The sequence below is a fragment of the Nannospalax galili genome, unplaced genomic scaffold (genome assembly GCF_000622305.1).
Source record: "Nannospalax galili isolate Female #2095 unplaced genomic scaffold, S.galili_v1.0 scaffold579, whole genome shotgun sequence".
Taxonomy (NCBI): Eukaryota; Metazoa; Chordata; class Mammalia; order Rodentia; family Spalacidae; genus Nannospalax; species Nannospalax galili.
The window spans coordinates 2,325,470-2,340,867 of record NW_008344599.1 but is presented as its reverse complement, the minus strand read 5'-3'; the positions used below and the strand labels follow the sequence as shown (position 1 = coordinate 2,340,867).

At 36.2% G+C, this 15,398-nt stretch overlaps 1 protein-coding gene across 1 annotated transcript; it reads right to left on the bottom strand.

Annotated features, from left to right (window-relative positions):
* Positions 1–7,300: 7,300 nt before the first annotated feature.
* On the bottom strand, positions 7,301–8,251 carry LOC103740258 (olfactory receptor 6K3-like). The gene has a single exon (XM_008840852.1). It carries the CDS (start codon positions 8,249–8,251, stop codon positions 7,301–7,303), a length of 951 nt encoding a protein of 316 aa, XP_008839074.1.
* Between the last annotated feature and the right edge of the window lie 7,147 nt (positions 8,252–15,398).

Genomic DNA, 15,398 nt, shown 5'->3' with positions numbered 1-15,398 from the left:
ACAGGGCAATTTTCAAATGTTCATATGAGAGTCCATTGGAGTTTCTTGACAAGGGCTTCCACAAGCATCCCTCTATTGGCTTCTTCATTTTTCTTTTGTCTTCCAAGGCTGGACTAGTTGGCTGGAAAGAGTGCCTGGAAAGAGTGGCTGGATATTCAGGTGAGGGTCCACTGACCCTGCTTGGCACTCTTTTAATGAATGAGCCAAAAGTAAGCAGTTAAAGAAAGAAATCATGGACTCACTCTCATTCCCAACAGCTGATAAAAAAAAAAAGCCTAGTAATAAACCAAACAAAAGATGTTAAATATATCTACACTGAAAACTTTAAATCTTTGAAAAAACAGAGATTGAGGAAGACACGAAGAGATGGAGAGACCTCCCATGCCTTGGATTGGTACAACTAATATTGTGAAAATTAGCATTCTACTAAAAGCAATTTATAGATTCAATCCCAAACAACATCACTATGACATGTTTCAAAGAAATAGCAAAAAAGAAAAAAAATACTAAAATTCATACGGAATTTGACAAAAGTTCTTGGATAGACAAAGCAATCCTGAGCAATGCTGGAGGGATTACCATACCAGATTTCAAAGTATATTGCAGGGCTCTAGTTATAAAACAACATGGAATGGTAGTACAAAAACAGACACCTAGATCAAAAGACCAAAATAACATACTCAAACATGAGTGCACAAAATTTCATGCCACCTAATATTTGGCTAAGTTTCTAAGAATACAGACTGGAGAAAAGACAGGCTCTCAAATAGTACTTGGAAAACTAGATCTACATGTGTAGAAGAATTAAATTAGACCATATATATCACCCTGCACAAAAATCATAATATTTTCAAAGAAAATTGAAAGTGTCAAATTTTATCTCCCCAGAAATTCCACAAGGGAGCTAGAGAGATGGCTCAATGATAAATTTGGTGGCTAATAACTGTTCATAACTCCAGTTCCATGGATCCACCATCTCCATCGGGCCTCCTCAACATTGCATGACATAGACATAGATGTATACTTACATAGATGCAGGGAAAATATTCATACACAGAAAAGAAAAATCAATGAATATTCTTTAAGTTTCATAGGTTCTGCAAAAGTTTGCAGAACTGATATGCTGAACATGTTTCATATTTCTATTTTTACCAAACAATATGCCAAATATATCTTTGTTTTTCCTCTTACAAATCACATTTTCTACCCTTTTACTTATTACACAGCTACATTTTTTCCTATCCATCATGAAGAAATCACTCCAACAAATTATGGCCACATTGAATTCCCATGAAAAACTGAATTTATTTTTCTACATGAAAAAAAGAATTATCATAAAATGTTATCTGTTCTAATACAATGAACATTTTTCCATTAAGAAGAAAATTCAATGTCTACTGTGTCTAGTGTAATGGTTAACATGTAAAGGCCACTAGAAGCACATAACTGAGTATAAAAATAAAACCAATCTGACAGAAATTGAGGTGCTCAAATTGTCTTGTATCTACAGTTACACGGTCAGTGCTGTATGATGACATAAATAGATGTATTACAGGATCGAGTAGATGGCCCTGAGAGAAAAGGCAGAAACAGAAGCTATATTATAAGAAAATAAGAGTGTAATATTATGGGGGAACAGGATTTATTTCATATGTGATACCAGCATAAGAAGATAACAATGAAAAAAACCAGTAATATATGTTTGTCTTTCACTATGTCTCCTACATATAAAATGAAAGATTAAATAGAAGAAAAAATGATAAAGAAAATTTAGGAATACACACAAATGTGATATGGGAAAGAATTTTAAAATCCAAAGATTTACTTATGACTGTGAACCATTTAGAGTTGACTTTTCTACAGGCTAAAGTAGGAGCAAAATTTCAGTGTTCAAGCATACGTATATCCAGTTTTTCCCACAGCATAATTGAAAAGGGTATCCTTCTTCTAATGCACAGTTTTGGTACCTCTCTTGTGAATCACTGGAGTATAAACACACATCTCTGGGCCCTTTATTCTTTTGGTCCTTGTATTTAAGCTGGTTCCATGCTGCTGTGCTTACCGTGGTTCTAAAATATGTCCTGAAATCTGATTTTGCTTTTTTCTACTTTGTTCTTTTTGTTCAAGAATTGCTTTGCCTGTTCAGATACTTTGTGCTTCCTCCATGTGATGTTTAGGATTTATTTTCATTCCTGTGAAGAATGTCATTATTAAGTTAATGGGGACTGCATTGAATCTATAAGCTGCTTTGGGTTATATGCATATTTTTATAACTTTTGTTGAATTTGTTCTTTGACAATTTCATACATGTATAAAATGCATTCTGATTACTGTAACTTTTCACTCTCTAGTCTTCTCTCACCCCTTTCCTGCTCTCTCCTCTGCCCCATATTCTTTTCTCATATTCTTGTCTTTATATTATTGCTGGCTTTGAGACACATTGAATTTAAGCCAGGATCTTCTGTGTGACTGTGGATTTAGAACAATCCACTGGAGCCTGGCTGGCTCTTCAGTGGGTATACAGATGAAGAAAATGACTGCCTCTCCCTTATAATCCATTTAAAGCCAGTAGTTCAGGAGAGAGTTGTAGGGCCCCATGAGGCCCTCCCCAGTGTAAAATCGACTGTTGATAGGCCAGATTTGTGCAGTCCCAATGTAAGCAACCGTAGCTGCTGTGAGGTCATGACTGTATTGACTGTGCCATGTTCTGAACACAGTATTTCATAGCCCTGGTCCATATCTTCTGGCTTTTGCATTCTTTCTGCCATTTCTCCTTCACTTTAGAGCATATGGTATGGATGTACTGCTTAGGGATAAGTACTCAATTGTGACTTATTCACAGCACCTTAAGAAGCCGTGTCCCTATATTCACTGATATTCATTGTAAAAATAAACTTCTCTGATTAAGGCTGAGAGTGGCATTTGTCTATGAGTATAAACATAAATAGTAATAGGGCAGCTTGGTGCCATGACAGTTTGGATAAAGAAGAGTAATAAGTTTGTTTGAAAGGACTAAAACTTCCCCAGCCAAGGATCTTGAACTGGGTTTGCAGTACCAGACTCCAGTTCAGTCCTGTGGAACAGGCCTCACATTTAATGAGACCGTGGTTGGTTACTCTCATAATAGACATGCCATTATTGCATCAGTGGGCACATCTTCTCTGGTAGTTCTAGTAGGGTCACAGCTGGGTAAGCCCACTGATACCATCCTCCACCCCAGCAGCACGTATAGAACCTTCTGGCACCATGAAAGCTAGCTGGCAGGGAGGAACAATCCACCTACTATGAACATTTTAATGATAATAATGCTTGCACTATAAACGAGATTTTTTTCCCATTTTGTGTGCATTTCTTCTTCAATTTTCATTATCAAACTTTTGTGCTTTTTTCTGAGTAGGGCTTTCACTTATTTTATTACATTTATTTTTGTGTGTTGGATATGAGATTTTTCTTCTTTTACATATTTTGGCTTTAGAAATTGAACCCAGGCCCTGGTACGTACCAGACAAGTGCCTTACCACAGCTTAATTCTGTATATACAGGTACCTCTATATCTTCCTTTTTTCTCCAATGCATAATTTTCTTGAATTTTTGTGCACTTCATACAATAAATCTTAATCATATTTAGACCTCCTCTCCTATCTGTACCCATCATAGCCCCTCACTGGATTACATGCATTCTGTCATATATGTTAAGGTCTATCAAGTAAAGTTTGCATACCCAGATGTCCCTTGATGCAAGGACTGAAGCCTGTTCAGTCTGTATAGAGGCACTCCCTTAACTCAACTATCCCTCACCCAGAAACAGTCAGTTACCAATAGTTCCTCAGCTAAGATTTGGGCCTACTGCCCATTTCCCAGTTCTATGCTGGTTTTTGTTTGATCGAGCTTGCCTGGGTCTTATGGATATTGTCACTATTGCTCTAAGTTCACGTGATCAAGTTCCCAGAGGCCTGTAAGAATGTTTCCTTGTGATCATGCACAAACCGTGGCTCTTACAATCTATTATCATGACCTAGGATCTAGTTTCATTCTTATATATGCAGCTATCCAGTTTGACCAGTGCCATCTGTTGAAGATGCTGTCTTTTCTCCAATGTGTATATTTTGGCTTCTCCATCAAAAATCAGGTGGCTATAGGAGTGTAGGTTTATATATTGCTTTTAGTTCTGTTCCATTGATCAATGTGTCTAATGGAAAAATCACCCCAATCTCAGGAAGCCAAAGATGCAAGAGCCCGGGGAGCACTGAGCACAGAGCCTGGGAGTCATGATCATCGGATAGCGAAGGTTGCAGTTGGCGGCATATCTACCAGAAGCCGTGGTGATCAGCAAAATCCCTCTGACTCTCCCTTTGAATGAAAGAAATACATCTGCAAGAGGCATCCAGTGACGGGGATGAACTTCCTTACTTTCTTCTTTTCTAGCCAAATGATGAGGTTGGCAAGCATTGCGGGGATGTTTGCTGTGGTATACCAGATCTCCAAAAGGAAAAGATACTGATAAAATCATGCATAGGAATGTGCAGATGGTTGTCCAGCCTTACAGCAAAAGAAGATCAATAAATTGATTCCCAATGACAATGATCGCACCCGTGAAAAGCGGAGGAGAGAAGTACAGGAGGCTACCCTCCTCGAGTCAGGGGAACACAGAGAAGAGAAACTGAGTCACTGCTGACAGGCTTCCATTCCTCAGACTGCAGTGGAGCCATTTGCCGAAGGAGTAAGCACACTTAGCTCATGAGAGGAGGCGAAGAGAATAAATAAAATGTAAGCAAAATGGCTTGAAAAAATCCCAAGGAACAACTTGAAATGTTTATACATTTTTCTTAACTCGTGCAATTGTACATGTTGATTTTATTTGATTTTCCTTCTTCCTCATTCCTCAAAAAACATAACTGCAGAATTAGAGGCACTAAAATGTTTTAATGGCAGAAGAATGATTTTAAATTATTTTAGATTATTTCCTAAGTAGCTGTATTAAGAAGTTACTCATGGTGCGAATATTCAGCTATACATTAATATTTTATAATCAGAAACACAAATTACAGTCATACACGTCTTCCTTGGGTATAATAATTCAAACAAATCTACTGACCAGGGAGATTCTGGGTTACCAGGGTCAAGGGCTTGCCTGTAACCTGCTTTCCGTGCTTGACAAGCTCATTGTTATCTGATGCACGGCACATGTGCATCGTGGCACACACAAGAAGTCTCCCTCTCCCTCCATCTCTCTCCATCTCTCTTTCTTTCTTACACACATAAAAAAAAGTTTAAAAATCTTAATTCTGATTTACATTAAAATCCTGACCCAGTTTATTATTGCCTACATGTCTCTTAGAAAACATCTAATTTCTCAGAAATCTCAGTTGTTCTTTTGAGAAATGGAATTTAACAAAATAATAAAGGGTTGTCACATGACTTGTTGCTAATTTGGGGTGGTTTCTTTTTTCATTTTCTTTTAAGAGTCTCCCTATTTAGCCGAGGCTACCTTATAACTCATTTTGTAGGCCAGACTGGCCTCAAACTAGAGATCGAGATCATCCTTCCTCAGCTTCCAAATGTCTTTCTAGCCAGATTTGACTTGATTTGGCTTGTTTCATCTATTTTCACTTGAATTCCTGTCCTTATTCTGACTCTTCTTTCTCACATTCACTTATGTTCTCTTAAATTATTTAAGAACATTCCCCACCCCCCGCAGGTTTCTAGCATCTAATCTAACCTCTCATTGCATTATATGCTGCTTTTAACTTCATTCAAGATTTACAAAGATTTCAGCTTGCAAGATTTCAGCTATAAATGCATATACATATTTAAATGTTTTTCTCCAAGAAGTCACCTTTTCATAACCTCTGGGCCAACATGCCTGACCTTTAACTACACTTTGCCTTCTAGCACTCACCCCTCTCTACCCAGAATTCCATTGCTTATGTTGTTTTCTAAAACCACAATACCCTCCTGTATGCATTACTTCCCATGACTTATACAAAGCACCTCTCCATCTTCTGGTTTCTTTCCTTACACAAAGGCAGTATATAGTACTGGTTAAATATTTATACATCAGAAATAAAAATATTTGCCTTTAAATACTCTCAACTTTTTAAAATCATATGGCTTATCAAATTATTTAGCTTCTCTTTGCCTTTAATCCCCAATTTGCAGGTAGAGAAAAAATCCATATGAGTTCATGAGGTTCTGAGTACAGTAAATATACAGTAGTGTTAACACAAGAGCACATACTTGACTAACTCACTAGAGTGGATGCTGTTCCAGCACACAGTCACACTTCTCACCTAATGTTCATAATGCTCTGTGTTCTAAGACCATCAATTCTATTAGGGGTGAGAAAACTCAGGCACAGACAGTGTTAAGTATCCTGTCACCTGAGATATGCAGATTTAAAATATCCCCTTAACACAGAAATCTGCATATGAGTTTTAGGAAGTCAGTTTTTTGTTCGTTTGTTTGTTTGTTTTCTGGCAGCAGTGCACTAATTATATTTCAGAGCACACAAAAATGAAAGCAAAAGTAATATAATTAACAAAAGCATCCATCATCTTTCTATTTCTTTTGAATACGTTTGACACTATATTGAACCAAATAAGTTAATGAATGCAACCACAATAGCTAAAATTAAAAAAGTTTTCAAGAAAGTACAGGAACAAAAATTTATTAATAATTATATCTAAGTGTATTCCTAAGTATGTTTAATATATTGCTATTACAGTATTATTTAAAACAATAGTAAATGCTAATAATCACTGACAAATAATAATTAACATACTTTTTACTTTCTCTGTGTTATATAATAATCAAAACCTCGGCTAGAGTAATTCATTTAATGCTCATATTAACATACAAAGTCCTAATTTTGAAATATATTGCTTTAAAAGTGACAGATAATGAAACTAGGACACAGAGAAGTTAGTTGTTGACTCCTTTAAGGTCAGAAATTTAGTAGCTGTTATCATTTATGTGTTCAACTTTAATATTTTCTATGACTATCACTTTGGTAAGTACATTGTTTTATACTCTGCATATATAGTACATAATATATAACAATTTTACAAAAAAGTAGAATTCATAAAGTATGTTTTGATACCTTATCATATTTTCTTTCTATATTTTGTCCTTCATTGTAGATTAGACAGAATCTTGCTATCTTAATTAAACATGCATAAATAGAGTCGATATGGGTAGAAGTATACTCGAGATGAAAAATATCAGTGTTACAATGAGTGAGTTATTTATAACTTATTATGTTAGAAAAACATCCACAGTGAGAGGCATTTGTAAACTGGAATTAACTTGCAGATGTATTAAGCATCTTCTGAGAATAGAGAAGTTTTTTAATTGCAATCTTCATGTCCTTATTTCTCAGACTATAGATGATTGGGTTGAAAAAGGGAGCAAGAACTGCAAACATCAGTGCAATGGTTGTGTCCAAGACTGGTGGGAAAGGAGCTGAAAAACGCAGGTACATGAGGGACACGCTGCTGTAAAACATTAGAAAGACACCAAGATGGGCAGCACAGGTAGAGAAAGCCTTCCGACGTCCTTCCCCAGATGGAATTCTCAAGATCACAATGATGATTCTGATGTAACTTATGCCAATAACCAAGACAGAAAAGATGATGGCCACAGCATGGATCACGTCCTCAACCAGAATCATGGATGTGTCTGTACAGGCCAAGCTCAACACAGGTTCAAAGTCACAGAAGAGCTGATGGATTTGGTTGGGGCCACAGAAAGGCAGTGTGGAAATCCATGCAATCTCTGGGAGTAGTACAAGAAAACCAAAGACGCAGGAGCCTGCAGACAGCTGAGCACAGAGCCTCGGGGTCATGATGATTGGGTAGCGGAGAGGATTACAGATAGCAATGTACCTATCAATGGCCATGGTGGTCAGCAAAATGCCCTCTGAATTTCCCAGCGAATGGAAAAAGTACATTTGCAGCAGGCACCCAATCATAGAAATGGTCTTTTTCTCACTGATGAGGTTGGAGAGCATTTTGGGAATCGTTGCAGTGGTATACCAGATTTCCAGAAATGAGAAAATGCTGATGAAATTATACATGGGGTTGTGAAGATGAGTGTCCATCCTGACTGCGAAAAACACAATGAGATTCCCAGTAACAATGAATATATAAATGATGAACAAAGGGATGAAGAGGAGGAGGCTGCCATCTTCAAACTGGGGAAATCCAGAGAAGAGAAACTCTGTCACTGACACAGTTCTGTTACTTCTCACCATAGTCCCCTCAAAGTTGATCGTCATGGGTAGAAACACACAGCTCAGTTCCTGACCAACTGTAAAACAGCACAATATCAGTTCTGTAAGAGTCAAATGAAAAATTAGCTTTAGGAAATTTATGTATTTCTCTTTACTCATAGATGAATACACAGATGTTCATTTGGTGCCTTGTGTGTCCCTTGCATGTCTGTGGGTTTGTTACTGTTCAGAAGGAAGGATAAAAGTCCCTACTTTCAGAAAGCTTATATTCTAATGGAAAAGGCAAGAAAAAGAGTTCAGATGTGGTTCCAGGGTAGAACACTCTCCTAACATGAACAAGGCCTTAGGTTTGCTTCCCAACCACCATGAACAAATATGGAAACAGCATATCAAAAACGTGATGTTTTTAAACTACACTAAAATGAAATGACATAAAAGGATGCGATAGAAATTACTTTTTTTCATAATTTCAAAGTTTTTTTGAGCTACATATTAAAGTCTCTAATGATTCTTCACAGCAGATTAGGTGAAACACTTAGTTCTTCTCTTTCCCACACAGTCAATGTGAAGACACATTCTGCATTTTGCTGAACATTCCAAGTTTCCAGAATTTTGCTGTTTTGTCATGCCGTATAGCAGCTTTGAGTGTGACTAGAGAAATTGGCCATTTACATGTTCAGAAGTTGTTGTCCAGTGCATCAGCAAGTTTTCAATTATTTTTCCTGGAATAATTTGTAATCTTGTATTAGCTAAGAAAAAATTGTTGCTGCCTTAGTGGGAGAAAACTGGCATTCAGCATCAAGAAATGTACGTATTTCTTATGTGTTCATTTTTAAATGGTTCTATATTCCCCCCAAAGAGGTATTAGCTTTCAGAATCCCTCTGTGTTCAAAACACATCTCCTCGACTGAGGATCTGTCAGGGTAGCATTTGAATCACCTGGAGAGTGACTCCTGATATAGCTGATGGATTTCTCTACACAACTAGAGAGAGCACCGGAATTCTACATGACATTTTCAGAAGACCTAACAGCAAAAGGCCTACACAGTGCTAGAATCCCACCATTGGCTTTGAGTCTCTTACTCCATCATGGTCTTTTTAAGGATATAAGCTAGTCTAAATAGGGAGATTTCAGTAGGCACCATGAATCTCTTCTACTTTTCAACCCTCTCATGAACACGTGAAGCATAGATGGCACCTACAAAGAACATTGTATGTATTTCGATATTGTACAGGGATCTAATTACTGAAAATGCACTTATGTGAACAAACACTATTATGAACTGCTTTATTTATATTGACCCGATTGACAAACAGCATTTGAGAACTTTTGGAAAATCAAATGCTTATAGAAAACCAGGGCATGTTGACTATTCTTATGGACATTAATCGTTCAGATTTTAATAAAATAGAATTATTGCATAGAAAGTTATTGACCTAAAGATGTCAATTTTCATTCACATGGTACATGAATATGCATGCACACATGTATATTTATAATTTTCATATAGCATTGATAATTATAATTATAATCTCTTCTTATTGTTGTAATTGACTTTGACAAATAATTCTTTCAGGGTAGAGTTCAATTCCTCCCTCTTTAGTAACAGGCTACTGAAACACTTGTTTGCAAAATCTCTGATTATACAGGATATAAAACATGTTACTAAAGAGTCTTATGAAAAAGTTGACCTGAATTTAATTCACAAGCTTTTTAACATCAGTATTTTAAAGATATAATTCTGAGTTGAAACTGGATTCCATAAAGTGAGTTAGCTGGGTCTCCTTAGTCCAATCTAATTATCATGAAAGAAAAAGTGCACACATTAATCTGAAGTCCTAATTAAAAGAGGTTTTTGCAAGGTGGCTTGGCACAAACTAGCATTTTTTTGATATCTACAAAATAAGACCATAAATCTATTAATTCAAAATGGGTGCTGATAAGAAAATTTCTTTTGATTCATTTTACATTTTTCAGAAAGAGCTAGACAGAGAAAGAATGAACATAGGTCATGAAAATGAAACAAAATAAACAAAAGCAAAATTTTAAAGTATTTGGGAAGTACTTTTGTTTTAATATCATTCAGACGTTCAGAGAAAATATTGTCTTAATTATTCTGTTAACAGACCAAATTCATAACAAATTAAAAAGATTAAAAAGTATCTCCAATCTGTAAAGCAAGTTTTAAAATGGAATATATCCAAATGCACACCACTTTGGGTCTTTTTTATTTTTCTTAGATGAATAATGACTTTATGTATCTTCTTATTTTATGTTTAAATTTATAGATAAAATTGTATATATGTGTCATGTACACCGTGGTTCAATTACGTATCAATTATCTTATGTGTTAGATTATTTCACAAGAGAAAAGAATGCTCATATACTCTTCTGATCTGATTTTAAAGTTCATAAACTAGGGTTAAAGAATAGAATATGCTTGTTTTTCCTATTAAAACAGTATATACTCATATATGTAGATATCATACGAAGCCTACTATCCGTATAGATAATATGCCAATAAAAAAGTCCAGGGCTTATATGCTGTAGGATTTTTAAATAAACATTTACTGATTTCCTATTGTGTGCCAATTTATAGTCAGTTGGATGCCAAAAAGAGGAACAAATCCTCAAACAACGTTAAGAGTAAAAATACATTGGTTTATTTGGGACAACTGTATGGTCTTAAACACCCAAAAAGAAAATATAACCGAAGATTAAAGCAATCAGCATATTTCTTTAAGTTCTCAAAGGATTATACTTCCCAGACATTAGGCTTAAATCCATATAAAATGTTATTTAGACAATTATTTCTCATTGATGATTTTGTTTCTAATCAGAAAGTGCTGGTCAGATGTAAGACTTCAAATATTGGGCTACAAACCTGTAGTGCCCACCTGTAGCTAAGAAAGACAACCCACTGTTGTTCTAAATTGATAGCTAAATTTGTTTTCTCCCCCATCTAGAAGCCTTTGTGAGGGAACTGACACTGATTCTAGCCACTCTACCAGCTATGAAAGTGTCTGAAAACAAATCCTGAGGGCATGATTTTCAAGTCCAGCCTTGGCAAACAAAAGAAAAAAGAGGAGGAACCCAACAGAGGGATGCTTTTGGAAGCTCTCGTCTAGAAATTCCAATGGACTCTGATACGGACATTTGAAATTTTTCTTGTTCCAATCTTTTTCTGGCTCCCTGTCTAGAACTTGTAATGCTAACTACTCTTTCTTTTACTTCTCCTTCACATTTCCTAGGCACCAGTCAAGGATTGTATTTTCTCCCTACATATAAGAGTTATGCAATTTGGTAGCCTTCTAGATAGACCCACTGAAGGGGTACTCTGATTGCCTCACCCTTGTCCCTGTTCAGCATGGAAGAAGCCAGAGCAGTCGGCATCCCTATTCACCATTGGCAATTTAGGTAACTCCTTCAGAGGATGGTGTGATAAGAATAGAAGGTAGAAATTGGCTAGGCAGTTAGGGTAAAAAGACCCCAAAGAAAAGCAGCCAGTTTCTTGGCTAAAAGTCAAAATGTCCTTGGGCTGCTTAGGAACATACTATGTTCCAAAGGCCAAAAATGTCAAAAGTATTTGGACGCTCTTATCTAATCCCTAAAAGATTTTAAGTTTACCTCTTCAGAGGGAGGAATGTTAGAATAGCAAAAAGCTCCATTTCAGAAAAGGAACGAGTACACAAAGTTATCAGGAAAAAGTGATGGGGCGATATGGGAGGAGTTGGAGGAGAGGGAGTGGGCATGGATTTGATCAAAACATGTTATATGCATGTATGAAATTCTCGTTAAATTTTTAAAATAAAAAAAATAACACCAAATAAAATATCACAAGCATGAGAGTGTTATTACCAAAATAATATTCAATAAATGAAAATTATGTGAGAGAGGTTAGTTAGAATAAAGTAAAGAGATATGTTTAGAGTAACTGATTCCAAAGTATCAGAGAAAGAGCATATTCAGCATGCTGATAACAATAAGCAGAGATGCCATGGTTTCAGAAAGATGCTGCATTGGTGACATATATTTAGGAATTTGCTACATGTAAGTGGTAGTTGAGAAAGCAAGATAGAAAAGGGGCTCCAGGGAAAATACACAGATAAAGAATAATGCATGTCAGAGAAACGAGGCCTGGGAAAACACAGAGGAAGGAGGGAAGAGGGTCATAAAGACAAAGGAGGAAAGGAGATCCAGAAAAGTTACAGCTGACAATGGCTAACACTTGAAGATCATTCAATTAACACACAGAGAGATATGTAAGATTCCTCTAGAGAAATCCGTTGGGAAGTCTTTACTAAGATCCAGAGAATGTTCAGTAGAATGTAGACTCTTAAAGCACTTAGGGCTGAGTTAATTATTAACATGTGATTTATTGAGTGCATGCTGGGTAAGGAAGTAAAATGGTATTCAAAGACTGTACAGGTCCGACTCATGGCTCTAACACTTCTGAATTCTGTGACTTACTTAGTTCAGTAGGTCTCTGGATCCATTTCCCTAAAAGTAAGATGATAGATATACTCAATTTTCAAAGCTGTGAACATTATATCAGTTTGGGTACTATGCTAAGTACTGGGACTCCCATATTCAATCAATGGGAGTTGCTACTCCCGTGAATATGATTGTATCTGTGTTCTCTGTTACAGTGTGTAATCGCTAAGAGAATTAGGTGCATGGCATTTAGTTATAGGCTTAAGAAGGATTGTCTTGGGTAAAAAATTCTTTCCTAAAAGATACATGAAAGCGAGTCAAGCAAAAAGCGTGCAGTTAAGGAGAGGCCTGTTCTAGGAAGTAAAGCGTGTGCTAAGCATCAAAGACCAATGATAGGCGGATGCATTAAAGGAGTGAAACTGCCTCTGGGTGGAGTAGAGTGTGTGTGTGTGTGTGTGTGTGTGTGTGTGTGTGTGTGTGTGTGTGTAGAGGATGTTAATGTGATGCAATAAATGAAGATGAAGAGATTGTGAAAAGCTTATAAATGAGCTAGTACGTATGGTCCAGAAATGAAAATTCATCAGAAATAAGGAATCGCTGGAATTTTTAAAAGAAAAGGAACTTTGACAAAACTTTAGTGGTTGAAAGCTGAATTTAGTTGCTTTATATAGAGTGCTTTATGTTGAGGAAGAGATAATGAAGTAGAAAAATAAGGGTAGAAGGTTAGCAGTCAACACATAAAAATCAATTATATTGTTATGTACTAAGAACGAAACATTGGAATGTGATATTTGGAACAGCATGAATAGCCCGGTACGGGGGCATATGCCTTTAATCCCAGGACTTGGGAAGCAGAGCAGGAGGATCTCTGTGAGTTCAAGATCAGGCAGACTGGTCTACATAGCAAGTTCCAGGCCAGCTAGAGTTACAGGGAGACCCTGTCTCAATCATGTGGTCATTAAATAAAATAAATAAATAATAAATAAATAATATTTTAAAAAGAACAAAAGAGAACAGCATGATTCACAAGAGCATACAATGTGAAATAGCTGCAAGTCTAACTACATATGCAAAAGCTTCATGCTATAAGCTACAAAACACTGATGGAACATTCCAAGGAGAACTAAATAAGTAAAAAGATACTGTATTCCCCTGGTGTGGTAGTGCATGCCTTTTATCCCAGAACTTGGGAGGTAGAGGAAAGAGTATCTCTGAGTTCATGGTCAGCCTGGTCTCCAGGAAGACCCTATCTAAAAAATAGATACTGTATTCACAGAGAGAGTAACTCCTCAACTGAAAGTGAAAGCAGGTCACTCAGTACAACATAAATTCCTGTATGCTTTCTGATTTTTTTGTTTGCCTGTTTGTTGTAGTTATGCATAAGAACCCTAAAACATTCTGTCATTTGTGTTTAAGGCCTGTTGAATTCCAGGAAGACGGGGTCTATGGGAGGGTGGCAGTGGGAAGGGGTATAAAGATGATTAAGATTGATTGAGATGTTCTGTATGGAATACACAAAAATTCAATAAAAACATTTTAAAAAAGAATCCTAAAACACACATGAAATGGCATACTGAAAACAGAGGTAAATCATTTTGAAAAAAGTGAACGTAATTGAAAGATTTACACTAACTTATTTCAATATTCAAAATAAAAGCAAAAGAAATCAAAGCAATATTTTGTTGTCAAAAGGTTAGTCATACAGACCAATTGGACCAAATAGCAATTTAGAGATAGTGCCACACGTACACAGCAAGGCAATTCAATAGAGAAAAGAAAGGCTTTTAGTGAGTGGGCAGCCAACAAGACATAAAAATCTTGTATTGCATATAAGAGTTCACAAAAAGTAGATCTTAGATTAAATGTAAAGTAAAAAATACTATAAACACCTCCAAGATGAACAGATGAGAAGCTCTTTGTAGCTGCTTTATAATGTCGAGTTAAATACATTTAACTACAACAACAAAGGCTTAGTCCATAAAAGAAAAATGACTGATAAATTGAACTTCATCAAATTTAATAGGTCTTGTTCTACAAAGTGAAATATTAAAAAAATAAAAAGTCACATGAAAGGCGATGCTTACAAAACACGTATCTTGAGCTGTGCATGGTGGTGCACACCTTTAATCCCAGCACTGTGGAGGCAGAGGCAAACGGATCTCTATGAGTTCAAGGCCAGCCTGGTCTGCAAAGTGAGTTCAGATCAGCTGGGGCTACAGGGAGACCCTGTCTCAAAAAAAAAAAAAAAAAACCCAAACACACACACATACACAAAAACACATATTTTGCAAAAGATTATACATATATGTATATACATGTATAGATAAACTATAAACTATAAGAACACAAAACTGTACAAGAGAAAATACTACCATACAACCTTTTATAGAGATTAGCTAAGAATTTGAACAGACATTTTACCAAGGAAGGTATACATGTTCCCAATTGTTCTATAAAAATCTATCAACAAAGCATCATTATTCATTAATTAAAATATTAGCATCGCATACTTATAAAAATGATCTGAATAAATTTCTCAAAACAAAACTCCTGATAATACTAAGCCTTGGGAAGAACGTACATGACTATGGTGGGTCCCGTTGTGCCCGTAGACCTCTACAAATTTCCTGTTATGAAATTTGTAACTGGTATCAATGTAGCATCTGTGGATACATTTCTGCCTCAGCTCAGTCCCTGGAAATTACTGAAGTCCAGGCCATCTTAGTGGAGCAT